General features: G+C 44.4%; 2 protein-coding genes across 2 annotated transcripts in view; one reads left to right on the forward strand and one right to left on the reverse strand.

Moving 5' to 3' along the window:
• The window catches only part of slc30a7 (solute carrier family 30 member 7), a 46649-nt gene extending 40434 nt beyond the window's left edge, over nt 1-6215 (reverse strand). Inside the window, exons 1-2 of the mRNA XM_078407698.1 lie at nt 5917-6215; nt 5368-5469 (exon numbers count right to left, since the gene is read on the reverse strand). Of these exons, the coding sequence (XP_078263824.1) occupies nt 5368-5469; nt 5917-5996 (182 nt within the window). The 5' untranslated portion in view covers nt 5997-6215. The remainder of the gene's footprint in view (nt 1-5367; nt 5470-5916) is intronic.
• An 8459-nt stretch (nt 6216-14674) lies between these two features.
• On the forward strand, nt 14675-25154 carry extl2 (exostosin-like glycosyltransferase 2). Its single transcript, XM_078408034.1, has 4 exons — nt 14675-14756; nt 16431-16843; nt 19101-19171; nt 24064-25154. Exons 1-4 carry the CDS (start codon nt 14734-14736, stop codon nt 24553-24555), a joined length of 999 nt encoding a protein of 332 aa, XP_078264160.1. The 5' UTR covers nt 14675-14733; the 3' UTR covers nt 24556-25154.
• The last annotated feature ends 334 nt before the right edge of the window (nt 25155-25488 follow it).

Below are 25488 nucleotides of genomic sequence, written 5' to 3' on the forward strand. Positions count from 1 at the left end.
TGGCAGACGTGTTGAACAGGTACTTTGGATCTGTCTTCACTAAGGAAGACACAAACAATCTCCCAGATGTATTGATGTATTAGTGGGCAGAGGACCCGGGGTGACAGAGGAACAGAAAGAAATTCACATTAGTAAGGAAATGGTGTTGGGTAGACTGATGGGACTGAAGACTGATAAATTCCTAGTACCTGATGGTCTGCATCCCAGGGTACTCAAGGAGATGGCTCTAGAAATTGTGGACGCCTTGGTGATCATTTTCCACGGTTCTATAGATTCAGGATCAGTTCCTGTGGATCGGAGGGTAGCTAATGTTATCCCACTTTTCAAGAAAGGAGGGAGAACCAGGGAATTATAGACCAGTTAGCCAGACATCTGTGGTGGGGAAGATGCTGGAGTCAATTATCAAAGATGTAACAGCGGCGCATTTGGATAGCAGTAACAGGATCGGTCCGAGTCAGCATGGATTTACGATGGGGAAATCATGCTTGACAAATCTTCTGGATTTTTTTGAGGATGTAACAAGTAAAATGAACAAGGGAGAGCCAGTGGATGTAGTGTACCTGGACTTCCAGAAAGCCTTTGATAAGGTCCCACACATTAGTGGGATCCTATTTCAGACTATTTGCAGTAAGGGGATGGGAGAAAACCGAGAAAGAAATGGGCTGGGGCAAGGCCTGGCAAGTGATAAGTGGATTTATTGGCAGAGGTGAGGTTTATTGGCAGATGAAATTATGATAAAAGGCTGTAAGATAAGAGGAGCCTAAACTTTGATCTGTGTTCCGGCTTCACAATTTACTCCTGTTCCTCCTATCTTATAGCCTTTTTTCTTGTTTTCATCTCGGTCCTTTGTCCTCCCATCTGCAAGTAAAAATCTCCCACACATGTATTCACCTATCACTTGCCAGACGTTGTCCCACCCCAACTCCTTTCTTCCCCCTCTACTGCAGTGAGGCTGAAGAAGCACCCTGACCCAAAATGTCATCTATCCATGCTTACAAAGATGCTACCTGACCCGCTAAGTTACTCCCGCACACTGTGCCTGAGGAAGTAGTTGAGATGTGTACAATAACAACATTTAAAAGATATCTGGGTAGGTACATGGATAGGAAATGTTTATAGAGAGATATGGGCCACACTCGGGCAAGTGAGAGTAGCTTAGATGGGCATGACCTGGGCCGAAGGGCATGTTTCTGTGCTGTATGACACTATGACCTTGTTCATGACATACAAGATCTAAGGTGGTTTCACAGGGTAGGTGTTAAGATGTTTTGACTAGAGGAAGGTTCATGAGCAAGTGAACCTATTGAGACTGAAGAAGGGTCTCGACCCAAAACATCACCTATTCCTTTTCTCCAGAGACGCTGTCTGACCCGCTGAGTTACTCCAGCTTTTTTGTGCTATCTTCGGGCCATCATTTAAACTGTGGTGCTTAGAAATTTCTTCTACTCTTACTTTTTTTTTTTTAAACTTGGTCTTGCGCTCAGTTCTGCCCTTTTGAAGGAAATTTGGTAATTGACGAAGTAGCTAGAGACGGTGGGTCTTAAGATTCTGCGACAGGAGATCCCCATGGCAATGTCCTGAAACTTTGAAGTGACAATCGACAACTATAACATCCTTCCTTGTATGACTCCAACCATTGGAGTGTTTTTGCTTTGATGCCAATTGACCAGTTTTACTGGGGCTACTTGGAAGTCACAGGAGGTCTAATGCTGTCTTGATGTTCACCTTCACCGCATCTTTGGAATTCAGCTCAGGGGTTCCCATTTGAACCAAAGCTCTTATAGGGTCTAGGTAATGATGCATAGGTTATAAGTGGGCAAGTGATACCTGACATCACTATTGATAACACTTTCCATTTGCCAAAGCCTAAGAGCAGGCCAATTAGACAGTGATCAACCGATTTGGATTTATCCTGCTTCTTGTGGATAAGACTATTTCTTTTAATAAACTTTGTTAGGATGATATTGATCGGATGAATGAATAGCTGGTTCTGGAACATGGGATTTTAGTACGACAGGCAAGATGTTATTTCATCTCAAAGACTTTCTTATGCCAATGTCATTTCCTGATATCACACAAACTGAAGCAAATTGGCACAATACAGGGAGAGTCATGATGAATCAACCACTTACTATTTCTGGCAAGCGATGTTAAAATGTAAAACAAGAACTGCATATATTGGTTTACACAAAAGGACACAAAGTGCTCGAGTAACTCAGCGGGTCTGAAGAACATGGATAGATGACGTTTCGGGCAGGGACACTACTTCAAACTGATTGTAGGGGGGAGGGGAAGAAAGCTGGAAGAGAGGAGAGGCAGGACAAAGTGTTTGGGGTCTGGACCCTTCAGACTCTGAAGTTACTCTAGCACTTTGTGTTTCCTTGCAAATCTGCAGTCCCTTAAGTCTGTAGTAGGGACCCGACCCAAAATATCACCTATCCACGTTCTGCAGAGATGCTGCCTGATCCGCTGAGTTACTCCAGCACTATGTTTTTTTCCCCCTATTCATTGTTTAATTGCTCATCACCATTCCTGACTGGATGTGGCATTACTTCATTGGTTTGATTCAATTTATGGGTTAAAACAAACACTTTTCCATCGCCTACATGGAGATAACAGATCCCATGAAAGAGTTTGAACTATATTGATGTACTGGCCGACGTACAGCTTAGATTAAGTGGATATTATTTGCCAATTGTAGGTCCTTGCTTCTGCATATTAGCTGTCTTAATTATGTACAAAGTGACTTTCAAAATTAAAATGTTCTACAAGCCTTTGACAAAACGAACAACAGAAGTCACAGAACATGTACAAACAATTTGATCACAAATAAACTGACATGAGTGTCATCCCAGATAACACCATACCGACAAATCATTTGGACCATAAAGGAAAACAATCTTTTAGAAAGAGACTTCAACGTAAAAAAGGCTTGGAGAACAAATGCTTCATACCCATTACTTTGTTACTCATAGACATCAAACCTCCATTTAAACATCTGAGGGGCAACCTTTTCCACACAGTGAGTGGCCAGATGAAGTATCAGAGGTATGTACAATAACAACTTTTAAAAGACATTAGGACAGTTACATGGTTGGGAAAGGTTAAGTGAGCCTGGAGAAAGCAAAGGGACAAGCTTGGATGGGGCATCTTGGTTGGCATCGATGACTTGGGCTGAATGGCCTGTGTCCATACTGCATAACTCAAGTTAGGAACAGGAGATGCACATTTCATGGCTTGATGCTTACCAATTTTAATAACTAGTCCCATCCGTTCCACCAAAAATAGGTCACCTATTCCTTTTCTCCAGAGATGCTACCTGACCCACTGAGTTACTCCAGCTTTTCGTGTCAATCTTCAGTTTAAACCAGCATCCGCAGTTCCTACCTACACACACTATCACTTGCCTGACTTTGTCCTGCCTGCAACTCTCTTCCAGCTTTCACTCCCCTACAACAATGTCCAAAGAAGGATGCCGACCTGAAACGCTGCCTATTCGTTCCGTCCAGAGATGCTGCCTGTGAGTTACGGCAGTACTTTGGCTCTAATAAATCTGCAGTCCCTTGCATCTGCATCTTACAAATTTGCACATTGGAGGCGACCATTTGGTCCATCACATCTATGCCAATGAAAAACAATGATTAATAACATGAATTCAATTTTCCAGCTATTGGTTCAAAGTCTGGTAGGTAATAACATTTAAAATTGATATGGGATTTGTCTTACTCGTCATATCAGGAAATGAATTCCAGATCTCACCACTCACTGGGTGAAAAGAAAATTCCTCAATTCCTTTCTAATTCTGCCTTAAATCAATGCTTAGGCTCTTAGTTAATAACCTCACAGTTAGGTCCTTCCTTGACAAATTTTCCAGACCCCAATTTTCGACATCTTCTTTACATTTCTCTGGCATCTACTTCGAATGGACACCAAATGCTGGAGCAACTCAGCAGATCAGACAGCACCTCTGGAGAACAAGGATAGGTGATGTTTAGGGCCTCGAGCCGCATCTGTGTTCTCTGTTTCTATACTTCCACTTCCAAAGCCTAGCCAATCCTTCCTCATAACTGAAGATCTCCATCCATGGGAGCATCATAATTTATTATTTTCCAATATCTGCATGTTTTTCTCGTTGCTTTACCATCCTCTCTGATGCTGTCATATCCACTGTGGATTGTCACCTTGTTGTGGTGGAGAAGCTTGTGTGGTCGTGAGACCCTGAGAGCGATGCCGTCTGGAGCTGTGCTCCTGGTCGGGTCACCCATGGCGGTAAGGTCGAAGGGGTGGTCCCTGACAAAGAGCAATCCAACTAAGACCTCAATGGTGGAACGGGCAGAGGATGATGGCTGACTTTAGTGGAGCGTCACAACGGCTGGGAAGGCGGATGAAGGCTGCAGCAGAAAAGGGTCCCCGGTCGTCTTGGACTCCATGCCACTGGATCCTGACCCAGATCTGTCAAGGACCGTGTGGTGGCTGTCTGTGCACCAGTCTCCCCACGTTAAACAAAGTCACGCACAGGCGTCCTCCATGGAGGGGACAGTCATAGTCACTTTGAGTGACCGTCGATGATGGTGGGGGAGTGACCAGTCACTCAGCATTTCTTTCCACTTGTGGCCTCACCAATGTTTCATATAGCTCTCACATTTCCTCTGCACCTCCGCCAAAAAAGAAACGCTACAGTATGTCTGTTTAATATCTATTTACTACACTTCCTTTAGCTCATAGATCATGCACACGTTGGTAACTGTGATCCACTTCACTGAGTATCCCACTATTTACGGTCATTCCTTCGTATGCCAATAGACAATAGGTGCAGGAGGAGGCCATTTGGCCCTTCGAGCCAGCACCGCCATTCAATGTGATCATGGCTGATCATTCTCAATCAGTACCCCGTTCCTACCTTCTCCCCATACCCCCTGACTCCGCTATCCTTAAGAGCTCTATCTAGCTCTCTCTTGAATGTATTCAGAGAATTGGCCTCCACTGCCTTCTGAGGCAGAGAATTCCACAGATTCACAACTCTGACTGAAAAAGTTTTTCCTCATCTCAGTTCATGCCCTTCCACTTCATCAATACTCTCCTAATCAACAACTTTCTTCCTATGAACATACACCACCAATCTTTGTATCACCTACAAAGACCTTTACCACACCCCTTACATGTGTCAAGTTTATTGTTAGAGGTGGCAAAAAGAGAAAGACCTGGCACAGTCCAGGGCAACTTCACTGCACTACAACACAACGTGAAGGTTCAGTTTTTGGCTGCGAGTTATGGACATGGCGCTTCCCCCTACTTCCTCCTCAGAAGAGCAACGTGGCATTGCAGCGGGCGCCGTCCTTCTCGCTCTCCCTCCCTCCACTCACTCACCTGTTGCTCCAGATCCCATACAGTAACTCCACGAATGCGAAGGAGAGGTTGAGCAAGAGGAACATGAAGAGGTTCCGCGACGTGGAGTCCGACAGGATGGACCTGCGAAGGGGAAGACGTGCGAGTTGGTTAGAGGGAGGGAGGGAGGGAGGGAGGGTTGCAGACAGTCCGGGCCTTGCCCTTACACCCACTCTCTGTGCGCCCCCCAGCCCGGCCACTGAGCCCTGGGCCCGGCCACTGAGCCCAACCACTGGGCCCTTGACCCGGCCACTCACTGGCCCCCAGCCCGGCCACTGTCTGAGCCCAACCACTAGGCCCTGGGCCCCAGCCCGGCCACTGGGCCCTTGACTCGGCCACTCATTGGATCCCAGTCCGGCCACTGGGCCCAACCACTAGGCCCTGGGCCCGGTCACTGAGCCCCGGCCCGGCCCGGCCCGGCCCGGCCACTCACTGGGCCCTGGGCCCCGCCGCGACCCCGCTCTCCGGCTCACTCAGTGCAGCCGCGCCCTCGCCCTCCCCCTCCCCCTGCCCCTGCCAGCGCCTGCCTACCTGAACCATCCTGACACCTTGCGCAGCAGGTTAAGCCGCGGCGGCTTGTACTCGTCGTCTTTAACGGAAAGGGGCAACATGCTGCCCACAGCCGCTCAGCAACTGCACCCACCCCGGGCTCGCTGCAACTTCCGCCCCCCTCCGCCCGGCAGAGCCGCCACTAACCAAGCGACGCCGGCCCGGCCCAGCGCGGCGCGGCGCGGCGCAGCGCAGGCGCTCTACTGTGGTGTAGTGTAGTGTAGTGTACTGTACTCTGCTGTGCTGTGCTGTACTGTACTGTGTTGTGCTCTGCTCTGCTGTGCTGTACTCTGTTGTGCTCTGCTGTGCTGTACTGTACTGTACTACACTGTTGTGCTCTGTTGTGCTGTACTGCACTGCATTGCACTGTGTTGTGGTCTGCTGTACTGCACTGTTGTGGCCTGCTATACTGTACTGCACTGTGTTGTCTTGCACTGTACTGTGGGGTGCTCTGCTGTATTGCACTGTACTGTGTTGTCTTGTGCTCTGCAGTGTTATCTTATGCTCTACTGTACTGTGTTGTCTTGTTCTCTACTCTACTGTACTGCGCTATTGTTTTGTCCTCTGCTGCACTGTGTTGCCTTGTGCTCTGCTGTATTGTATTGTGTTGTCTTGTGCTCTACTCTACTGTACTGCTCTATTGTCTTGTCCTCTGCTGCACTCTGTTGCCTCTTGCTCTGCTGTATTGCATTGTGTTGTCTTGTCCTCTGCTGCACTGTGTTGCCTTGTGCTCTGCTGTACTGCACGGTGTTGTCTTGTGCTCTGCTCTACTGTACTGTGATGTCTTGTACTCTGCTCTATTGTCTTGTCCTCTGCTGCACTGTACTGTGGTGTGCTCTGCTGTCCTGCATGATGTTGTCTTGTGCTGGGTTGTGCTCTGCTGTGCTGTGTGAGCTCCATCTTGCCGTGCAGCGAGCAGGCAATGTTATTCTGGCTGCATGTGATACTCGCAAGCCACAAATGCAGTTGCAAGAGAGATAGCTGTTGATGTCACAAGTTGAGTTACTGAGTCTCCTTCCAAGACAAATCCTCACAGTCTTGGTACATTTTCCTTGAGCTGCATCCCCTTTGTCGTGTTTTCACACCTTACACTTCCTTATCTCTGTGTCTCGTTCTCCCCTGACTCTCTCTCTGAAGAAGGGTCTCGACCGGAAACGTCATCCATTCCTTCTCTCCAGAGATGCTGCCAGTCCCGCTGAGTTACTCCAGCATTTTATGTCTATCCTCAATGTCGAGGATGACTTGCATCCTTTCCAAGTCTGGATTGTGAGGTGGTTGGGGAGCCACTTGTGAGCCTGCCAGGCAATATCAGAGTTGCAGTAGGCAGGTGGGCGGGCACTGTGGGAGCTTGTACCCTCTTTAACAATTTTGGCTGGGTTTCCTTGTGTCCCTGACAAAGAAACCCGAGGTCTTAGATGACTACCCAAATGTACCTTTTTTTATTTTCAGCTGTCATGGTCCAAGAATCTCCATGTTCTTTTTCCAACAGATGTTCCTTTTTCAAGGAGGCTTAGATAACATCCTTAAACTGTTTTCTCTGTTTACCTGATAATTTACCTGGTGCTTTTTTAAGGGAAATCATGTTTGACAAATCAATTTGTGATAAATCGAAGATAGACACAAAATGCTGGAGTAACTCAGCGGGTCAGGCAGCATCTCGGGAGAGAAAGAATGGGTGACGTTTCGGGTCGAGACCCTTCTTCAGACTTCTTGAGCCTGAAGAAGGGTCTTGACCCGAAACATCACCCATTCCTTCTCTCCTGGGATGCTGCCTGACCCGCTGACTTACTCCAGCATTTAGTGTCTACCTTCGATTTAAACCAGCATCTGCAGTTTTTTTTCCTACTCAATTTGTGTTAATATGCAGATACGGTGGATGTTTATGTTAACTTTTATTTTATGTGGCTGTGTGTCTTGTTGCTTTTCACTGAGTATGGCTATATGGTAACTCAAATTTCACTGTACCTTAATTGGTACATGTGACAATAAACTGACCTTGAAACCTTGAATAAGTAAAGGTGAGATGGATAATTATTATGATTTTAAGCATTCAATAATCTGCCACCCAAGTTGTTATTACAAAAATATGTCTCTTGGTAAAGTGGATAATATAGACAGGCATGGATTCAGGATTATGTATTGAATGGAACACTGACAGTAAGAATAAATAAATCAATTTTGATTAGCATGTTTGGACTGAATGCGCACTGTAACAATCACTGCTTTCTGACTCAACCGTTAACAATTTAAATCAGTGGTTAGGATTAGAAGACAACGTGTAATCTTTCCATTTTTATGGTGTTACAAAACTCGGTGGGAAAGTAAGCTACTATTTAAGCTTTTTTTTTAAAAGGCACAAAGTGCTGGAGTAACTCAGCAGGCCAAGCAGCATCTCTGGCAAACATGGACAGGTGATGTTTCAGGTCAGGACCCTTCCACAGTCTGAAGCAGGGTGAAGCACCCAACAATAGACACAAAATGCTGGAGTAACTCAGCGGGACAGGCAGCATCTCTGGGAGAGAAGGAATGGGTGACGTTTTGGGTCAAGACCCTTCTTCAGACTGCAGGGTGACCAAATCTAAACACAATACTCCAAACACGGCCTCATAATGTCTTGGACAACTGTATCATAATGTCCCAACTTTGGTGCTGGGACCGCAGCTATTTACAATATACATTAATGATTTAGATGAAGGGATTAAAAGTAACATTAGCAAATTTGCGGATGACACAAAGCTGGGTGGCAGTGTGAACTGTGAGGAGGATGCTATGAGGATGCAGGGTGACTTGGACAGGTTGTGTGAATGGGCAGATGCATGGCAGATGCAGTTTAATGTGGATAAATGTGAGGTTATCCACTTTGGAGGTAAGAACAGGAAAGCAGATTATTATCTGAATGGTGTCAAGTTAGGAGATGGGGAAGTACAAAGAGATCTGGGTGTCCTTGTTCATCAGTCACTTAAAGTTAGCATGCAGGTACAGCAGGCAGTGAAGAAAGCTAATGGCATGTTGGCCTTTATGACAAGAGGAGTTGAGTACAGGAGCAAAGAGGTCCTTCAGCAGTTGTACAGGGCCCTAGTGAGACCGCACCTGGAGTACTGTGTGCAGTTTTGGTCTCCAAATTTGAGGAAGGACATTCTTGCTATTGAGGGAGTGCAGCGTAGGTTCACTAGGTTAATTCCCGGAATGGCGGGACTGTCGTATGTTGAAAGACTGGAACAACTAGGCTTGTATACACTGGAATTTAGGATGAGAGGGGATCTTATTGAAACATATAAGATTATTAAGGGATCGGGCAAGCTAGAGGCAGGAAACATGTTCCCAAAGTTGGGGGAGTCCAGAACCAGGGGCCACGGTTTAAGAATAAGGGGTGGGCCATTTAGATGGAGATGAGGAAAAACTTTTTCACTCAGTGAGTTGTAAATCTGTGGAATTCTCTTTCTCAGAAGGCAGTGGAGGTCAATTCTCTGGATGCTTTCAAGAGAGAGTTAGATAGAGCTCTTAATGATAGCGGAGTCAGGGGGTCTGGGGAGAAGCCAGGAACGGGGCACTGATTGTGACCGATCAGCCATGATTACATTGAATGGCGGTGCTGGCTTGAAGGGCCGAATGACCTACTCCTGCACCTATTGTCTAAAACAATCCAAGTTTATCTAAGCTCTCCTTGCAGCTGAAACCTTCTAATCCAGGCGGTGTTTTGGTAAACCACCCCTGCACCATCTCCAAAGCCTCCACATCCTTCCTGCCATGAGTGGATTAGAACTGCACACAATACACAAAACGTTCTCTGGAATTAAGAATAATGGAGTCAGCTGATTGAAATGTGCAGAATTCATATATAGTTCTGACAATGGGCCTCAGACCTGAAACATTAGCTTTGTTTCTATTTTTATGCCACCTGACATGAATGAATGAATGAATGAATGAATGAATGAATGAATGAATGAATGAATGAATGAATGAATGAATGAATGTGCCTTGGTGCCCCGCTCGCAAGTAACAACACGAACATGCAGTAAACAATTAAGAATAAAGCATAAAACATTAAAACATTAAGAATACGACATTACATTTTAAACATGTGAGTGAAATAAACCAGAGCTAATGAGACTACAGACTTTTGGTTACTGAGTAGAGCTACTAGCGGAATAAAAGCTGTTTTTATGTCTGGCTGTGGCTGCTTTGACAGTCCGGAGTCGCCTTCCAGAGGGAAGTGCTTCAAAGAGTTTGTGCCAGGGTGAGAGGGGTCAAAGATGATCTTGCCTTCTCGCTTCATGGCCTTGCAGTGTACAGTTCGTATTGGGGGGGAAAGTTGCAACCAACAATCTTCTCAGCTGATCGAACGATTCGCTGCAGCCTCCAGTTGTTGTGCTTGGTGGCTGAGCCAAACCAGACCATGATGGAGAAGCTGAGGATGGACTCAATGATAGCAGTATAGAATTGGACCATCATTGCCTGTGGCAGATTGTATTTCCTCAGCTGCCGCAGGAAGTACATCCTCTGTTGGGCCTTTTTGACTGTGGAGTCGATGGTGGCCCCCCATTTAAGGTCCTTGAAATGGGGGAAACATTGTCCAGTCCTGGAGATTTCCGGTTTTTCTGTCTCCTGAATAGCCTCTCCTCCTCCTCAATTTCTATTGTTGGAGATGGAGAAGTGGCCAGACTGATGTTGGGCAGCAAGTCGTTGTGTATAAGGTGAACTAAACAATGATCAGAGAGACCCAGAGCCGCCTGGGGAACAGAGCAATATGCGTTCTTGGTTGAAGTGTAACAATGACCAAGTGTTCTCTCACCTCTGGTGGGGCAGGTAACATGAAGTCTGTCCTTTGGGAGTTCACGACAGAGGTTAGCCTTGTTGAAGTCCCCCAAAACAATGACCATGGGAAGTCACTCTCTACCCTCAATAGCTGGTCAGCGAGTTGCGTTTGCCCCTCGCATATGCAGGCTTGTGGGGGGATGTAAACTCCAGCGAGAATAAAAGAGGTAAATTCCCTCGGAGAATAAATGGGTTTGCAGTTGATAAAGAAAGATTCTAGATTGGGGGAACAGAAGTTAGACAGTACCGTGATGTCACTGCACCAGTTCTGGTTAGTGTAGAAGCATATTCCACCTCTTCTTGATTTCCCCACTGCCCCTGCCTCGCAGTCCGTTCTGTGTAGTTGAAAGCCAGCCAGTTGCAGCGCATTGTCCAGGGTCGACTCGCACAGCCAGGTCTCAGTGAAGCACAGGGCAACGGAGCAGGAGTTGCAGTTCGTCCACTTTGTTGAGAGAGCGTAGATTTGCAAGGAATATATTCGGGAGCGGTGTGCGTAATCCTCGTCGCCAGAGTCGGGTGAGTGCTCCAGAGCTCTTCCCATGGGTCCACCTCTGTTTCAAGACCTTGAACGCAGCCACAGCCCCGCTGACGCCTATGTCCAAATAATCCAGGGAGTGCAAGAAATTCGGAACGATGTTTAAAGGTACCGTATATCTGATGTTAAGGAGTACCTCCCTCATGAAAGTGATCTTTGTGGGATTTTCACAGACGACACAAACGAACAAACACATACAAAACAGCAAGGAGCAGTACAACATGGCAGCCATCGTTGCCGCCATTTTGACAGGGCCGTCTTAACGCATGGGCCTGATGGGCACTTGCCCGGGGCCCCACGAGCATAGGGGCCCCATGCTGATCTGTGTATGTTAAGTGACTTGCAATAAATAAATACTACTTTAAAAATGTAGGTTCAATAAGTGCTTTTTTCGCAACATTTTCGGTCCCTAAGTGCTTCTCACAGCGATCTGTTTCACAACAATTAGCTCCCTAAGTGCTTTGCTTTTCCATCCCTAAGTGCTTCTCACAGCGATCTGTAAGTGCTTTTCGCAACAATGTAGCACCCTAAGTCCATCGCTAAGTGCTTTTCGGTAAGTGCTTTTCGCCGGCACGACAGGGGGGGCTGGTAGGGAAAGGGGGGTGGGGGAGAGTAACGGTAGGGGCCCCAGTAAACTGCTTTGCCCGGGGGTCCATAATGCTGTAAAAACGGCCCTGCATTTTGAGTGCTTTTTGCTTTTATTTCAAATTTCCAGCCCCTGCAGTTTTTTTTTGTGTAAGAAGGAACTGCAGATGCTGGTTTAAACTGCAGATAGACACAAAAAGCTGGAGTAACTGGGTCCCGAAATGTCACCCATTCCTTCTCTCCGGAGATGCTGCCTACCCCGCTGAGTTACACCAGCTTTTTGTGTCTATCTGCATTTTTTAATTAGTATAGATTGTTCAATAGAACAAGCACTGAGAGGCTATTTCCCTTAATACAGGGTTTAATATCGGCAATTTTTGTCATAGGAAAACGAGATAAGAAGAGTGTTTGGATTTTTCTACCCCAAAAGAATGTGGTTTCTTAATATTGGATGTATTCAAGACTGCTGATGGGCGCTAAGGGAATTACGACAGGTAACTGCAATTAATCAGGCATGATCTTATAGAATGGTGCGAAAGGTTCAAGGGGCCATATTGACTGTTCCTTGCTCCAATGTTTTATGTTGCTAGTGGGTTAAATTGTGACCACAGGTCGTAATAAATTAATCCTCTGTTCCCATGAATATAATTATGTTTAAGAACATTCAAAAGAGTTTAGAAGGAGGAGCAGCTCGACTTTTCAGGGGAAAAGTCACAAAGCATAGATAGTGTCACAAAGAGTTGCAGCAGCATCTCATCCCCCCCAAAAGGACACTGACCATCAACCTCCCATTTACACTAATCCTAATAATCCTTAATATTTTTACACAATCCAGAACTTGCTTTTCCAAAAGACTGCTAAGCATTTTACAGGTTCTGTTTTTTTTTAGTGAAGAGATAGAAATGGGTGACCTAGAACGTGCCATTGAAGAAAAAAAGGGTCCAAGGAAATTTCGTCATGGGTTTCCGTGTTGCAGAATGTAGGAACAAACTGTTGCTTTAACTGTAATTGAAAAGTTAACAAAGAAACCAAGCACGGCCACTTCCAGAGATGTTCCAGGAAGGAACTGCAGATACTGGTTTACACCGAAGATAGACACTAAAAATGTTGGAGTAACTCAGTGGGACAGACAGCATCTTTGGATAGAAGGAATGGGTGACTTTTCGGGTCGAGACCGTTCTTCAGACACTTCTCCCACTTCCAGAGAGCCACGCAGCAAAGGAGTATATGTTGGGTTCGGCGATGTTGTGAAGCTGGATGTGTGCAAACGAGTGTAATCATAAATTATTTAAATAATTTATTTAGTTCAATTTGTTTGGAACAATGTTCCTGAAACAAATGTCTCTATAAAAACAGCCCTTGCAAAATCTACAGACAGTAACAATGATGAAACAATCTATTTCTTCAGGATTAAGGTCAAAGCCGCAGATGTTGCCTGTATGGACTCCAGCAAACCGTTGATGAGGTTCTGCATGGTAGGCTGCCCGATAAAGTTAGAACAAATGAAATCCAGGGAGAGCTAGCTAGCTGGATACCGAATTGGCTTCATGGAAAGGAAGTAGAGGATCGAGGTGAAAGGTGTTTTTTGGACTAGAGGCCTGTGACTAGTGGTGTGCCTTATTCTTATTTACAGTACTTGAGAAAATTCAGTGTTAAAAAAAATCAACATTCTTTAGGTGAGGTTTATTTTGATCTTTCTTTTCTAAAGTATTAAGCAGCTGAGTTGCACCAAAAGTGAGCATGCAGGTCCAGCAGGCAGTAAAGAAAACTGTTGACATGTTGGCCTTCATAACAAGAGGAGTTGAGTATAGGAGCAAAGAGGTCCTTCTGTAGTTGTACAGGGCCCTGGTGAGACCACACCTGGAGTATTGTGTGCACTTTTGGTCTCCAAATTTGAGGAAGGACATTCTTGCTATTGAGGGAGTGCAGTGTAGGTTCACCAGGTTAATTCCCAGGATGGCGGGACTGTTGTATGTTGAAAGACTGGAGCGACTGGGCTTGTATACTCTGTAATTTAGAAAGATGAGAGGGGATCTTATTGAAACATATAAGTTTATTAAGGGATTGGATACGTTAGAGGCAGAAAACATGTTCCCGATGTTGGGGGAGTCCAGAACCAGGGGTCACAGTTTAAGAATAAGGGGTAGGCCATTTAGAATGGAGATGAGGAAAAACTTTTTCAGTCAGAGAGTTGTGAATCTGTGGAATTCTCTGCCTCAGAAGGCAGTGGAGGCTAATTCTCTGGATGCTTTCAAGAGAGAGTTAGATAGAGCTCTTAAAGAAAGCAGAGTCAAGGGATATGGGGAGAAGGCAGGAATGGGGTATTGATTGTGAATGATCAGCCATAATCACAGTGAATGGCGGAATTTATTCACAAAATGCTGGAGTAACTCAGCAGGTAAAGCAGCATCTCAGGAGAGAAGGAATGGGTGATGTGAATAAATACCGTAGATTTGTACCAGCATCTGCAGTTATTTTCTTATACACAGTGAATGAAGGTATACTTAACTCGAAGGGTTAAAATGACCTACTCCTGCACCTATCGTCTGTAAAAGCTGTGGATGAAAAGCAAGAGTGGTGCATAATTTACCCATAAAATAAAAGCCAAGTTAGAACCTTAAATAACATTGTTACAAGCGGCCACCACATACTGTGAGACTTGTTCTCTTTAGCTGGATGTAAAGTGAAGTGACGAATGAACTTGTTGTTTTTTTTTTGTTGCTCTTTATTTCCTTTGCTGGTGAGAAACCTGGTAATTGTGGTTGAAAGTGAATGTCTGTGGGGAGGGAGGGAGGGAGGGACGTGTGTCCGGCCGGCCGGCCGCGCATGAGCTCTGCAGGCTCAGGTGTGAGCTGTGGACGCGGATGTGGGGCCGCTGTGTCATGAGGTGGGTTCTAGCGACCACGATTAGTGGATTTATTGCAAAAAAAACTTGATGCTAAATACGTTCCCCGCGTTGCTCAGTGTGGAGGAGGTGGGGTTGCAAGCGGAGAGCCCTTCCCTTCGACTCCCCCGCACTGCCTGGCGCGGTTGCTCTTGCCTTTGCCATTGCAATACCATTGCTATGCTTCAACAGCAGCTCCTTCGGTTCTACAGCTCCGGAAGCTGAGGCCTAAATTATATATTGGCTGGGGAAAAAAACACCCCACCACTGAAATCTGGGCCGCTCGTTGTAATGTTGCTGTGTAGAAGCGGTGTGGGGATCTGTGGCTGCTGCTGCTGCTGCTGCTGTTGTCACCCATTCTTCATCCAGTTTCCATCTGCATTGTCTGTCTGTGCACAATAACTCATCCCTTTGGTTCATTCATCCCCACGAATCTCCCTGTTACATTAAATCCACATGTAGGCTGGTGCGTCTTCCGCCGCTTGCACAAACAGGACGGGTTCTTATAAATATATTCTTGCAGCCAAATGCATGCAGAACTGGCCCTCTATATTTCCAAATCACTTTCAATGGGGACGTGGTTTCTTACAAAAAAAAAACAAGGCAAACTGCAGTGGAAACTCGGGTATGGTTCTTAAAAAAAATACTGGGGATTTTTTTGAAAGCGAGGTCACACAGCACATTACATTCTTGGGATACCTGAACTTGGTTTGAAGGCTATAATTCACCCTCTCCCCCTCCACCTCCCCCCCTCCCCCTCCCTTCCACCTCCTCCCCCCCTCCCCTCCCTCCCCTTTCCACCTCCTCCCCCCCCTCTCCCCCCCTCCCCCCCCTTTCCACCTCCCCCCCCTTTCCACCTCCCCCCCCTCCCCCCCCTTTCCACCTCCCCCCCTCCCCCCCCTTTCCACCTCCCCCCCTTGCCATTTTGACATTTCAATGGTAACTGAAATGTACTTTTCTAATTACTGTAAGTCACTAAACGTACATGTCAGCCATCCTGCTACTTGCCAGTGATATTTGTTTAAATAGAACAGCTGTTAATAGAAAATGATAAACACACCAAACTGCTTGCTTTCATGTTAAAAGGCACAACACCTTCCTAGAAATAATATGTATCGTAAAATTGAGTTGACCAGTGCGAATTAGGAGGGTAAGAAAATAATGGTCTTCGTCTGCCTATTATATCCCCACTCTTCTACTACCACTGCGCCACCCCTTGAGTAGAAAATATTCTTACTGAGACTAAAAGTACCTAAAGGAGATTTGAAGTAATTATTGACCTGATGAGATAATAAAGATTTCTTCTTACTTGCTGTTTGTAATGAAAGGTGTGATAATATAATTGTTTAAATATGTAAGAATTATATGGCTACTCTAATGTCCAATAGAAGGATATCCTGGCTGTGCACACAGTCATAAAGGAATGTAAATTTGTGATTATTTGTTCTTAACACACTTTAGTGAAGGTGCCTAAATTAGGATCAGATGTGACAAAAAGGTTATTTGGCTAAAAAACATTTTTTTAAAATATTAATTTTATTAATTAGTCCTGTTAGTAGAACTCTAGGAGATTTGTCTCAACTGCAGTAGATGGGTCATTTGGGATCTGGAAGAGAGCTTAAATGAATGAGCATAATTTTCAATATCTTACTCAAAAACTATGTTTGCCATTCACAGATTTACAAGACGACTGTTTGGCAGTGGGACTCTTCCCTCGTATTTAGTGATGGCCGTTCTAATTGTCCTCATTGTGGGAGCTGTCTTGACCACGTTACTGCCCAAAGTTGTGGAAAGTGGAGCTACGGTGGTCCGTAGAGAGGAAGATGACCAGAAAGTTGATATTCGTAATTCCTTCACCATTATCATGCAGTCCTACAATAGGACAGACCTACTTCTTAAACTACTGAATCATTACCAGGCCATTCCGAGTCTGCACAAAATCATAGTCGTCTGGAATAGTGTTGGAATAAAACCTCCAAAAGATTTATGGGATTCACTGGGGCCACATCCCATTCCAGTGCTTTTTAAGGAGCAGACGGTGAATAGAATGCGGAACCGGCTGGAGCCATTTCCCGACTTGGAAACGAAAGGTAAAATTGAATGAAATGTTAATCTTGGTCGTATCTGGCTTATTTTTTTCAATTTTCCCCAAAACTGTTTGAGACCAAATTTGTCTCAGCAAGTGCCCTTGTAACCTAACCTCTCCATAATGGAGAAATTATAGCAATTATGCCCTTGTATCCAGGTGATATTTTACAGTGTTTGGTCCTTTCTTTTATCTTTTTAAAAGGTCCATTGTTTTGTCTATGCAGTCACAGTTTATACTTGCTTTTAGTGGTCTAGATTGCGGAATCATTTTGTTTCCACCTTGATATAGTTGGAAGGGCAAGTTGTCATGCAGATAATGTGACAGATAGATATTGTGCAGAGTCACAGGATCTGATTTGGTAGTGATGGGGCCAAAAAATGGCAGTTTCATATGGAAAATGTGAGCATATGCACTTTGGTAAGATACATGAAAAGGCTGATTTTTTTTAAATAAAGAAGTACCGGGGATCTTGGTGATTTGAGCATGAATAACAAAAGGTTAGCAAGCGAATATAAGTAGTTAAGAGGGCAGCACGGTGGCGCAGCGGTATTGCTGCCTTACAGCGAATGCAGCGCCGGAGACTCAGGTTCGATCCTGACTACGGGCGCCGTCTGTACGGAGTTTGTACGTTCTCCCCGTGACCTGCGTGGGTTTTCTCCGAGATCTTCGGTTTCCTCCCACACTCCAAAGACGTACAGGTATGTAGGTTAATTGACTGGGTAAATGTAAAAAAATTGTCCCTAGTGTGTGTCGGATAGATAGTGTTAATGTGCGGGGATCGCTGGGCGGCGCGGACTCGGTGGACCGAAGGGCCTGTTTCCGCGCTGTATCTCTAAAAATCAAATCAAATGGGATATTTTATTGCAAAAGGTTGGAGCTTAGAAGTTGTGGAATTTTGTTACAATTGTGTAGGGTGTTGGTGAGGCCACACAGTTTTAGTCTCTTTAGATGAGAAAGGATATAGCAGCGTTGGAAGTAGTCCAAAAATGATTCATCAGGCTAATTCCTGGTATGAGACGATTGTCACATAAGCAAAGGTTAAACAAGATAGGTCTGTGTTCTTAGGATTTTGAATGAGGGATCATCTTATTGAAACTTAAGATCTTAAAGGGAATACGACAGGTTAGATGTCATGATGTTTTCACCAGAGTGCGAGTCTCAAAAGGGGTGACCTCATTTCAGGATAAGAAGCCGGTCATTTAAAACCTATAACAGTACAGCACAAGAACAGGCCCTTCAGCCCGCAATGTCTGTGCCTAACATGATGTCAAGCCAAACTCTTACCTGCCTGCACATAATCCATATCCCTCTTTTCGCCTGCATATCCAAAGACCTACCCAAAAGTCTCTTAAATGGCACAAGGTGTGTATAAATTTCTTCTTGCAGAAAGCAGTGAGTTCTCTGCCCTAGGAATTGTGGAGGCTAGTTTAGTAGAGTTATTTAAAGTGAAGATAGATACATTTTTGAAAGCTCGGAAGTTTGAGGGCTCTAACTCAGAAGAGGATTTGTGGTCGGAGTTAGACCAGCCAGTATCAAATAGCAGGGCAACCTTGAGGTGTTAGGTGACCTTGCTCATATTTTTATGTTCTTTTCAGAAATAGTTTCAAGGCCACCTAATTAACATTTTCTAGATTATAGTGATACGGAATGGAAACAGGCCCTTTGGCTCAACTTGCCCATGCTGACCCATCTACACTAGTCCCACCTGCCTGCATTTTGATGTATCCCTCTCGACCTTTCGTATCCATAGACATGTCCAAATGCCTTTTCAATGTTGTTATTTTATGAATATAACTGATTATAATTATTCATGTGGATTCCTCCTCTTCAGAGACGCCGCCTCTCCCGCCGAGTTACTCTAGCATTTTGGGTCTACCGATGATTATAATGAGTTTTTTCAAATTGTTCTCTAAGGGAGGAAGTCTAAATCGGAGTTGATAGCAAAGTAGACAGGCAGCAGTTCTCTGCAAAGATTTTTTGCTCAAAAACATTGGAGTTGGGCACAAAATGTCACTATATAATGCCGTTAAACTGACCAGTTATACATTCTAATGGGCAATAATTAACAATCCTGGAGAAATAGTTGATGTGATGGGAGTGGACAGAGTGAGCGGGCAGGGTTGAAAAGAAACAAAATGGAAAACTGGTCAGGCAAATGGTCCAAAGTTCTTCTGTTTAACCTTAAACATGTTATGAATTGTCTGATAACCTTATTGCTAAAGTACTATTTCTTAATGTGACATTTTTCTTCTTGACAGCCGTCTTGATGGTTGATGATGATATTTTAATTAGTGCCTACGACCTTGATTTTGCCTTTTCCGTGTGGCAGGTATGTTTCTAAATGTTTTTCTGATTGGGAGATTAACTTGCTGAAGAAGCATAAAATAAAAATCCTACTTGGGGGAATCCCAATAGTTTACCCAGCAATAGTTTGTACGTTCTCCCCGTGACCTGCGTGGGTTTTCTCCGAGATCTTCGGTTTCCTCCCACACTCCAAAGACGTACAGGTATGTAGGTTAATTGGCTGGGTAAATGTAAAAATTGTCCCTAGTGGGTGTACGATAGTGTTAATGTACGGGGATCGCTGGGCGGCACGGACTTGGTGGGCCGAAAAGGCCTGTTTCCGGCTGTATATATATGATATGATATGATATGAATGTTTTGGAATAGTAGGTTGAGACTAATTAAAGACACAGTGCAGCACAGGAAAGGTTCCATCTGCCCCCAATGTTTGCGTCAAACATGAGGCACGGTTAAACTGATATCACCTGGCTGCACATGATACTTTTCCCTCTATTCCTACCCTTCCATGTATCTGTATAAAATCCTCTAAAACAGCACTATTGTAGCTGCCTCCACCACAACTAATAGCAAAGCATTCCTGGCCCCTACCACTTTGTGTAAAAAAAAATTGCCCCACACATCTCCAATAAACTTTCCCCCTCTCACCATATAGCTGTGCCTTTCAGTGTTGGACATTTCCACCCTGGGGAAAAAAAGGGATCTGACTACTGACCCTATCTATGCCTCTCATCATTTTATATACTCCTATCAAGTCTCCCCTCGACCTCTGACGTTCCAGAGAAAACAATCCAAGTTTATTCAACCTCTCCTTGCAGCAGAAACCCTCTAACCCAGACAGCCTTCTGGTAAGCCTTAGGCTTAGGATGTTCGGCACGTCGCCAACAACTCTCACCAACTTCTGCAGACGTGCCCTAGAAAGTATTACATTGGGATCCATCACAGCATTTACACTCCATTTACAACTCACGCTGCCTCGGTAAGGCCACCTGCATAATCAAGACGCTCTCACCCAGCCTCTCCCTTCTCCCGTCAGGCAAGAGGTATAGAAATGAGACAACGCACACTTCCAGATTCAGGGACAGTTTATTCCCAGCTGTTATCAGGCAACTGCACCGTCCTACCAACAAATTAGGGAGCAGTCCTGAGCTTCTATCTAGCTCATTGGAGATCTTTAATCGGACCTTACCTTGCAGTAAATGTTATTCCCTTTATCATGTATCTGTACACTGTGGACAGCTCGATTGTAATCATGTATTGTTTTTCCACTGACTGGTTAGCATGCAATAAAAGGTTCTCACTTGCTCAGATTAAACTCCATTTGCCATCCGCCTATTTCTGCAGCTGATCTGTATTCTGTTGTATCTTACGAGACACTTCCTCCTTGTCTGCAACTTCTCCAATTTTGATATAATCCAAAAACATACTCACAAACCCATCTACATTTATGTCCAAGTCATCTATCTATACACATCACAAACAGCAGAGGTCCCAGCACAAATCCCTGTGGAACTCCACTGTTCACAGACCTCCAGCCATAATATCTTCCTTCTACCACAACCCTCTATCTTCCATAACAACCAAGTCACCGTAAATCCCACGCATCTTAACCTTCTGGAGCAGCCTAACATGAGGGACCTTATCAAAAGCCTCACTAAAATCCATGTGTACAACATCCACCCCCCCCTACCTTTGCCACCTCCTCAATAAACCTGAATCAAGTTAGAAAGAGACAATCTGCCGTGTACAAAGCTGTGCTGGCTATCTATAATTCTGTTCCAAATGGGAGTGAATCCTATCTCAAAGAATTCTCTCCAATAGTTTCCCGATCACTGATGTGAGGTTCACCTGCCTCCAGTTCCTTGGATTCTCTCTATTTCCCTTCTTAAGCAAAGGAATGACATTGGCCACTCTGCCAGGACCTCAACGTGGATAAAGAAGAAACAAAGATCCTCAAGGCCCCCGCAATCTCCTCTCTTGCCTTCCTCGATAACATGAGATAGATCCCATCACACCCTAGGGACTTTTCTTCAAGAGCCTCAGCACCACCACCATCTCAATCTCAAACTGCCCTCGCATATTTGTGATCTCCACGTTGATTTTGCTGTCCTCCAATTCCTTCTCCCCAGTGAATATAGATGCAAAGTACTCATTCAGCACCTCGCCTACATTATCATATATATACAGCCGGAAACAGGCCTTTTTTCGGCCCTCCAAGTCCGTGCCGCCCAGTGATCCCCGTACATTAACACTATCCTACACCCACTAGGGACAATTTTTACATTTACCCAGCCAATTAACCTACATACCTGTACGTCTTTGGAGTGTGGGAGGAAACCGAAGATCTCGGAGTAAACCCACGCAGGTCACGGGGAGAACGTACAAACTCCATTCCCAGACTCCACGCATAGATACCCTCCTTTATCCTTTCGCGGTCCTACCTTCTCCCTGGATCCCATCTTGTTTTTAACAAGCATATAAAAAGTATTAAGATTTTCCTTAATCTGACTTATCAATGATATTTCATGGCTCTTTATGGCACTTCTAATCTCCCACTCGAGTTCTTTCCTACTTGCTTTATATTCCTCATCAGGTCGATCTGATGCCACCTTCTTTAACCTGACATAAGCTTCCATTTTCTTCCTGGCCAAGTTTATAACCTCCTTGATCATCCTTACCGCTCTTCCTTACTGGAACATGCTGATCCTGCACTCACCTTCATCTGACCTTTGTACGATTCCCACATGCCACATGTGGCGTTTCCCCAATAATAGCTGCTCCCAATCTCCCTAGCTCCTGCCTAATGACGTTGTAATCTGCTTTGCCTCAATTAACTACCTTCTTTATCTCCAAAATGTTCTTCCACCGTAACACCAGTCACCTGGCCGGGTCCGTTTTCCAATACAATATTCAATATAGTCCCTCCTCAAGTTGGACTATCCACAGAATGTTTAAGGAAACCTCCTTGGTTTCATTGGATACACCTCCTTGGATACATCCAAAAAATTCTGCCCTGTCTAATCTATTGCACTGAATATTAACCCCCAATATTTCCCATTGAATATTGGGTAAGTTAAAGTCATCCACTGTAACAACCCTACGGTTCTTGCATCTTTCCATAATCCGTCTACTTATCTGATCCACTATCTCCCACTGGCTATTGGGTGGTCTATAATATAATCCCATTAGTCATTGCTCACTTCTTATTTTTTTAGCTCAACTCACAATGCCTCAGCAGACGTACCCTCCAGTATGTTTTCTCTGAATACCGCCGTGACATTCTCCCTGATTAGTAAAGCAACTCGTCCACCTCTTTTACCTCCCTGTCCATCACATCTAAAACACTAAACCCCTGGCATATTGAGCTGCCAGTCTAAAAAAAATGACCTTTAGACCTTTATTCTGCCACTAAAACGTTTGTATTCTTCAAGCAATTTGTGTTTAGAGTGTAGGCATTGAGAGGGAAAAATTCTCTTTCATTATTCTTTGACATCTGACAATGATCTTTTGAATCTCCTAAAGGTAACATTTCTCCTATACATGCGGTCCCTTGAAAATATCCCCAATGATTTAGGCTAATGAATCTGAAGCTATCCACTTTTTATCTTCCACTCTTTTTGAACAAAGATATTATGGAACAGTTTTCCAGTCCTTTTTCAGAAATAAAGTATTTTTGTAAGATTATAACTATGGTCATCATCAGTCAGAGTTTTGAGTACAGACGTTGAGAGGTTATGTTACAGTTGTACAAGACACTGTTGAGGCCACGTTCAGCGTATCGCGGTCAGTTTTGGTCACCCTGTTAAAGAAAATATGTTGTTAAGCTGGAAAGGGTGCAGAGACAATTTACGAGGATGTTGCCAGAATTCGAGGGCCTGGGCTTCCGGGAGAGGTTGAGCGGGCTACCTCTGAGTGCAGGATGATGAGGGATGATCTTATAGAAGTGTACAAGATTGTGAGAGGAATAGGTAGGGCAAATGCACAGAGTCTTTACCAGAGTTGGGGAATCTAGATCCAGAGGACACAGGTTTAAGGCGAGGGGGAAAGATTTAATAGGACCCGGAGGGGCAACTTTTTTACACAGAGGATGGTAGGTATATGGAACTAACTACCAGAGGAGGGAGTTGAGGCAGGTACAAACATTTAGAAAACATTTGGACAGCTACATGGATAGGATAGGTTTGGAAGGATATGGGCCAAAGACAGGCAGGTGGGACTAGTGTAGATGGGACATGTTGGTCGGCGTGCGGACATTGGGCCGAAAGGCCTGTTTCCACGCTGTAAGACTCTATGACACTGTAGCCACATCTTTAGGGATCCTCATTTTCATCTTAGAGATTCAGCATGGAAACAGGCCCTTCGGCCCACCGAATTCGCACCGACCAGCGATCCCCACGCATTAACACACTCTAGGGACAATTTACACATTATACCAAGCCAAATAACCTAAAAATCTGTACGTCTTTGGAGTGCAACCAAAAGATCATGAGTCTTAGTTTGCCTACTGCTCATTATCAAGAGATGATATTTAATTATTCCCTTTGATTCTTTAGTATTGTCTAACTGAAATACCGTTGCAAAATATATTTTAATCTCTTCTGCTTTCTCCTTGACCCCCACAACTGTTTCATGGCCTCATTCTCTACATGGCAGGATGCAGAAAAGCACAACAGCTGTAAGGGGTGGGGGGGGGGGGGGGGGGGAGAGGTTCTTTAAAGAAAGATCAGATTGTGCTGAATTGTTAATCTTGAGGGAGCTGGTGGTTAAAAGAAACCTCATCAAGATATAAAATCTGATTGGTTCAAATTGAAACCTGATTAGTTGAGGTGGCATGCTTACGTTTAGTTTGTACAGAGTTCATTTTTTTAAAGCTTGTTAATTAAATAATTTTCTTTAATGTGTCTTCATTTTGTTTTTCAGCAATTTCCAGATCAAATAGTGGGGTTTGTCCCTCGAAAGCATGTGACAACATTTTCAGGAATTTATAGCTACGGCAGTTTTGAGCTCCAAAATGCGGCAGGTAGAAGTGGTGACCACTACTCCATGGTGCTAATTGGAGCTGCATTTTTCCACGCTGCTTACCTTGAGAAATTTAAAGACCAGCTCCCAGCTGTCCACGCTTTAATAGATAAAACACAAAACTGTGATGATATTGCCATGAACTTCATAGTTGCCAAGTACACTGGGAAGCCATCAGGAGTGTTTGTGAAGCCAGTGGACATGAGGAACCTGGAAAAAGATTCCAACAGTGGTTTCAATGGGATGTGGCACCGTGCAGAGCACCTCCTCCAGAGGTCATGGTGTTTGAATCAGCTGGCAGCTATCTACGGCAGCATGCCTTTGAAATATTCCAATATCATGATCTCACAGTTTGGGTTTCCCAACTATGCAAATCACAAAACAAAAAGCTGAAGGATGGCTTTTGAACAACTGCTAGTGCATCAGTTCTCATCACGGACATTATTCAGCTAGCTGGAGACTCGGCACAGATATTGGAGTCTGGTTTTTGGAAGCAGAGTTGATTCTCCTCTGCCTGTCCAGCAGAGGGAGATGTACTAGGAGTGAATCTTTTGCTTCCATGATTAATATGCAGGTGATATTGTTGGAGCCTTTGTGTTCCTCTTTAGACTTTACAACTGCTCTAAGCCTTCCTGTAACTATCCTACAAATGCTTTAATTGTAAGGACCTATTGTTATTTTATCAATTATCTTTACAGTTTTTGTCTGTGAGACGATCATTGTCTTGTAGGGTTCGAACAACTATTGCAGTTAGCCTGTGGAGTTGCCAATTTTGTTAAGGTAACATCAATGTCTTTACTAATAATTGATGACTGTTCTACACTGTTAAAATACTTTGGTTATTCCTATAATCACTGCTTCTGTGGACCTGATTTATTTCACTCCTGCCTTGTAATTATTACAAAAATATTGTTGTTGACTTTAATATGCTTGTATATTCTCAAGATACTATTATGTGTATACATCCAGTGAATGAATAAATCTTGCATATTACAGGAATATATCTTTTTCTTTCTAGTTTTTCACATTCCTTCTACGCAACGGTGCATCACCCTATCACTTCATATCTGCTACCCGAGAGGCAGGGATTTGGGGAATTGCAGACAATGAGATGCACATTGTCATGTAGGTAGAGAAGGAAGTTTGACAGGCAGGGGCGGGGGAAATAAAGGTATTTTACTGAGAGGTGGAGGTTGTCAGAAGCAAAAATACTGATGCGGTTTAATTCCCGCTTTGGGGAAGTGGGAATTAAAAAAGCAACAGTGGCAGAGGGCTAAATAAGGGGAAAGAGTAGTGTTACTGAAAGACAGAGGATCAGAAAAAATG

This window comes from Rhinoraja longicauda, chromosome 11 (assembly GCF_053455715.1).
Source record: "Rhinoraja longicauda isolate Sanriku21f chromosome 11, sRhiLon1.1, whole genome shotgun sequence".
NCBI classification, from domain to species: Eukaryota; Metazoa; Chordata; class Chondrichthyes; order Rajiformes; family Arhynchobatidae; genus Rhinoraja; species Rhinoraja longicauda.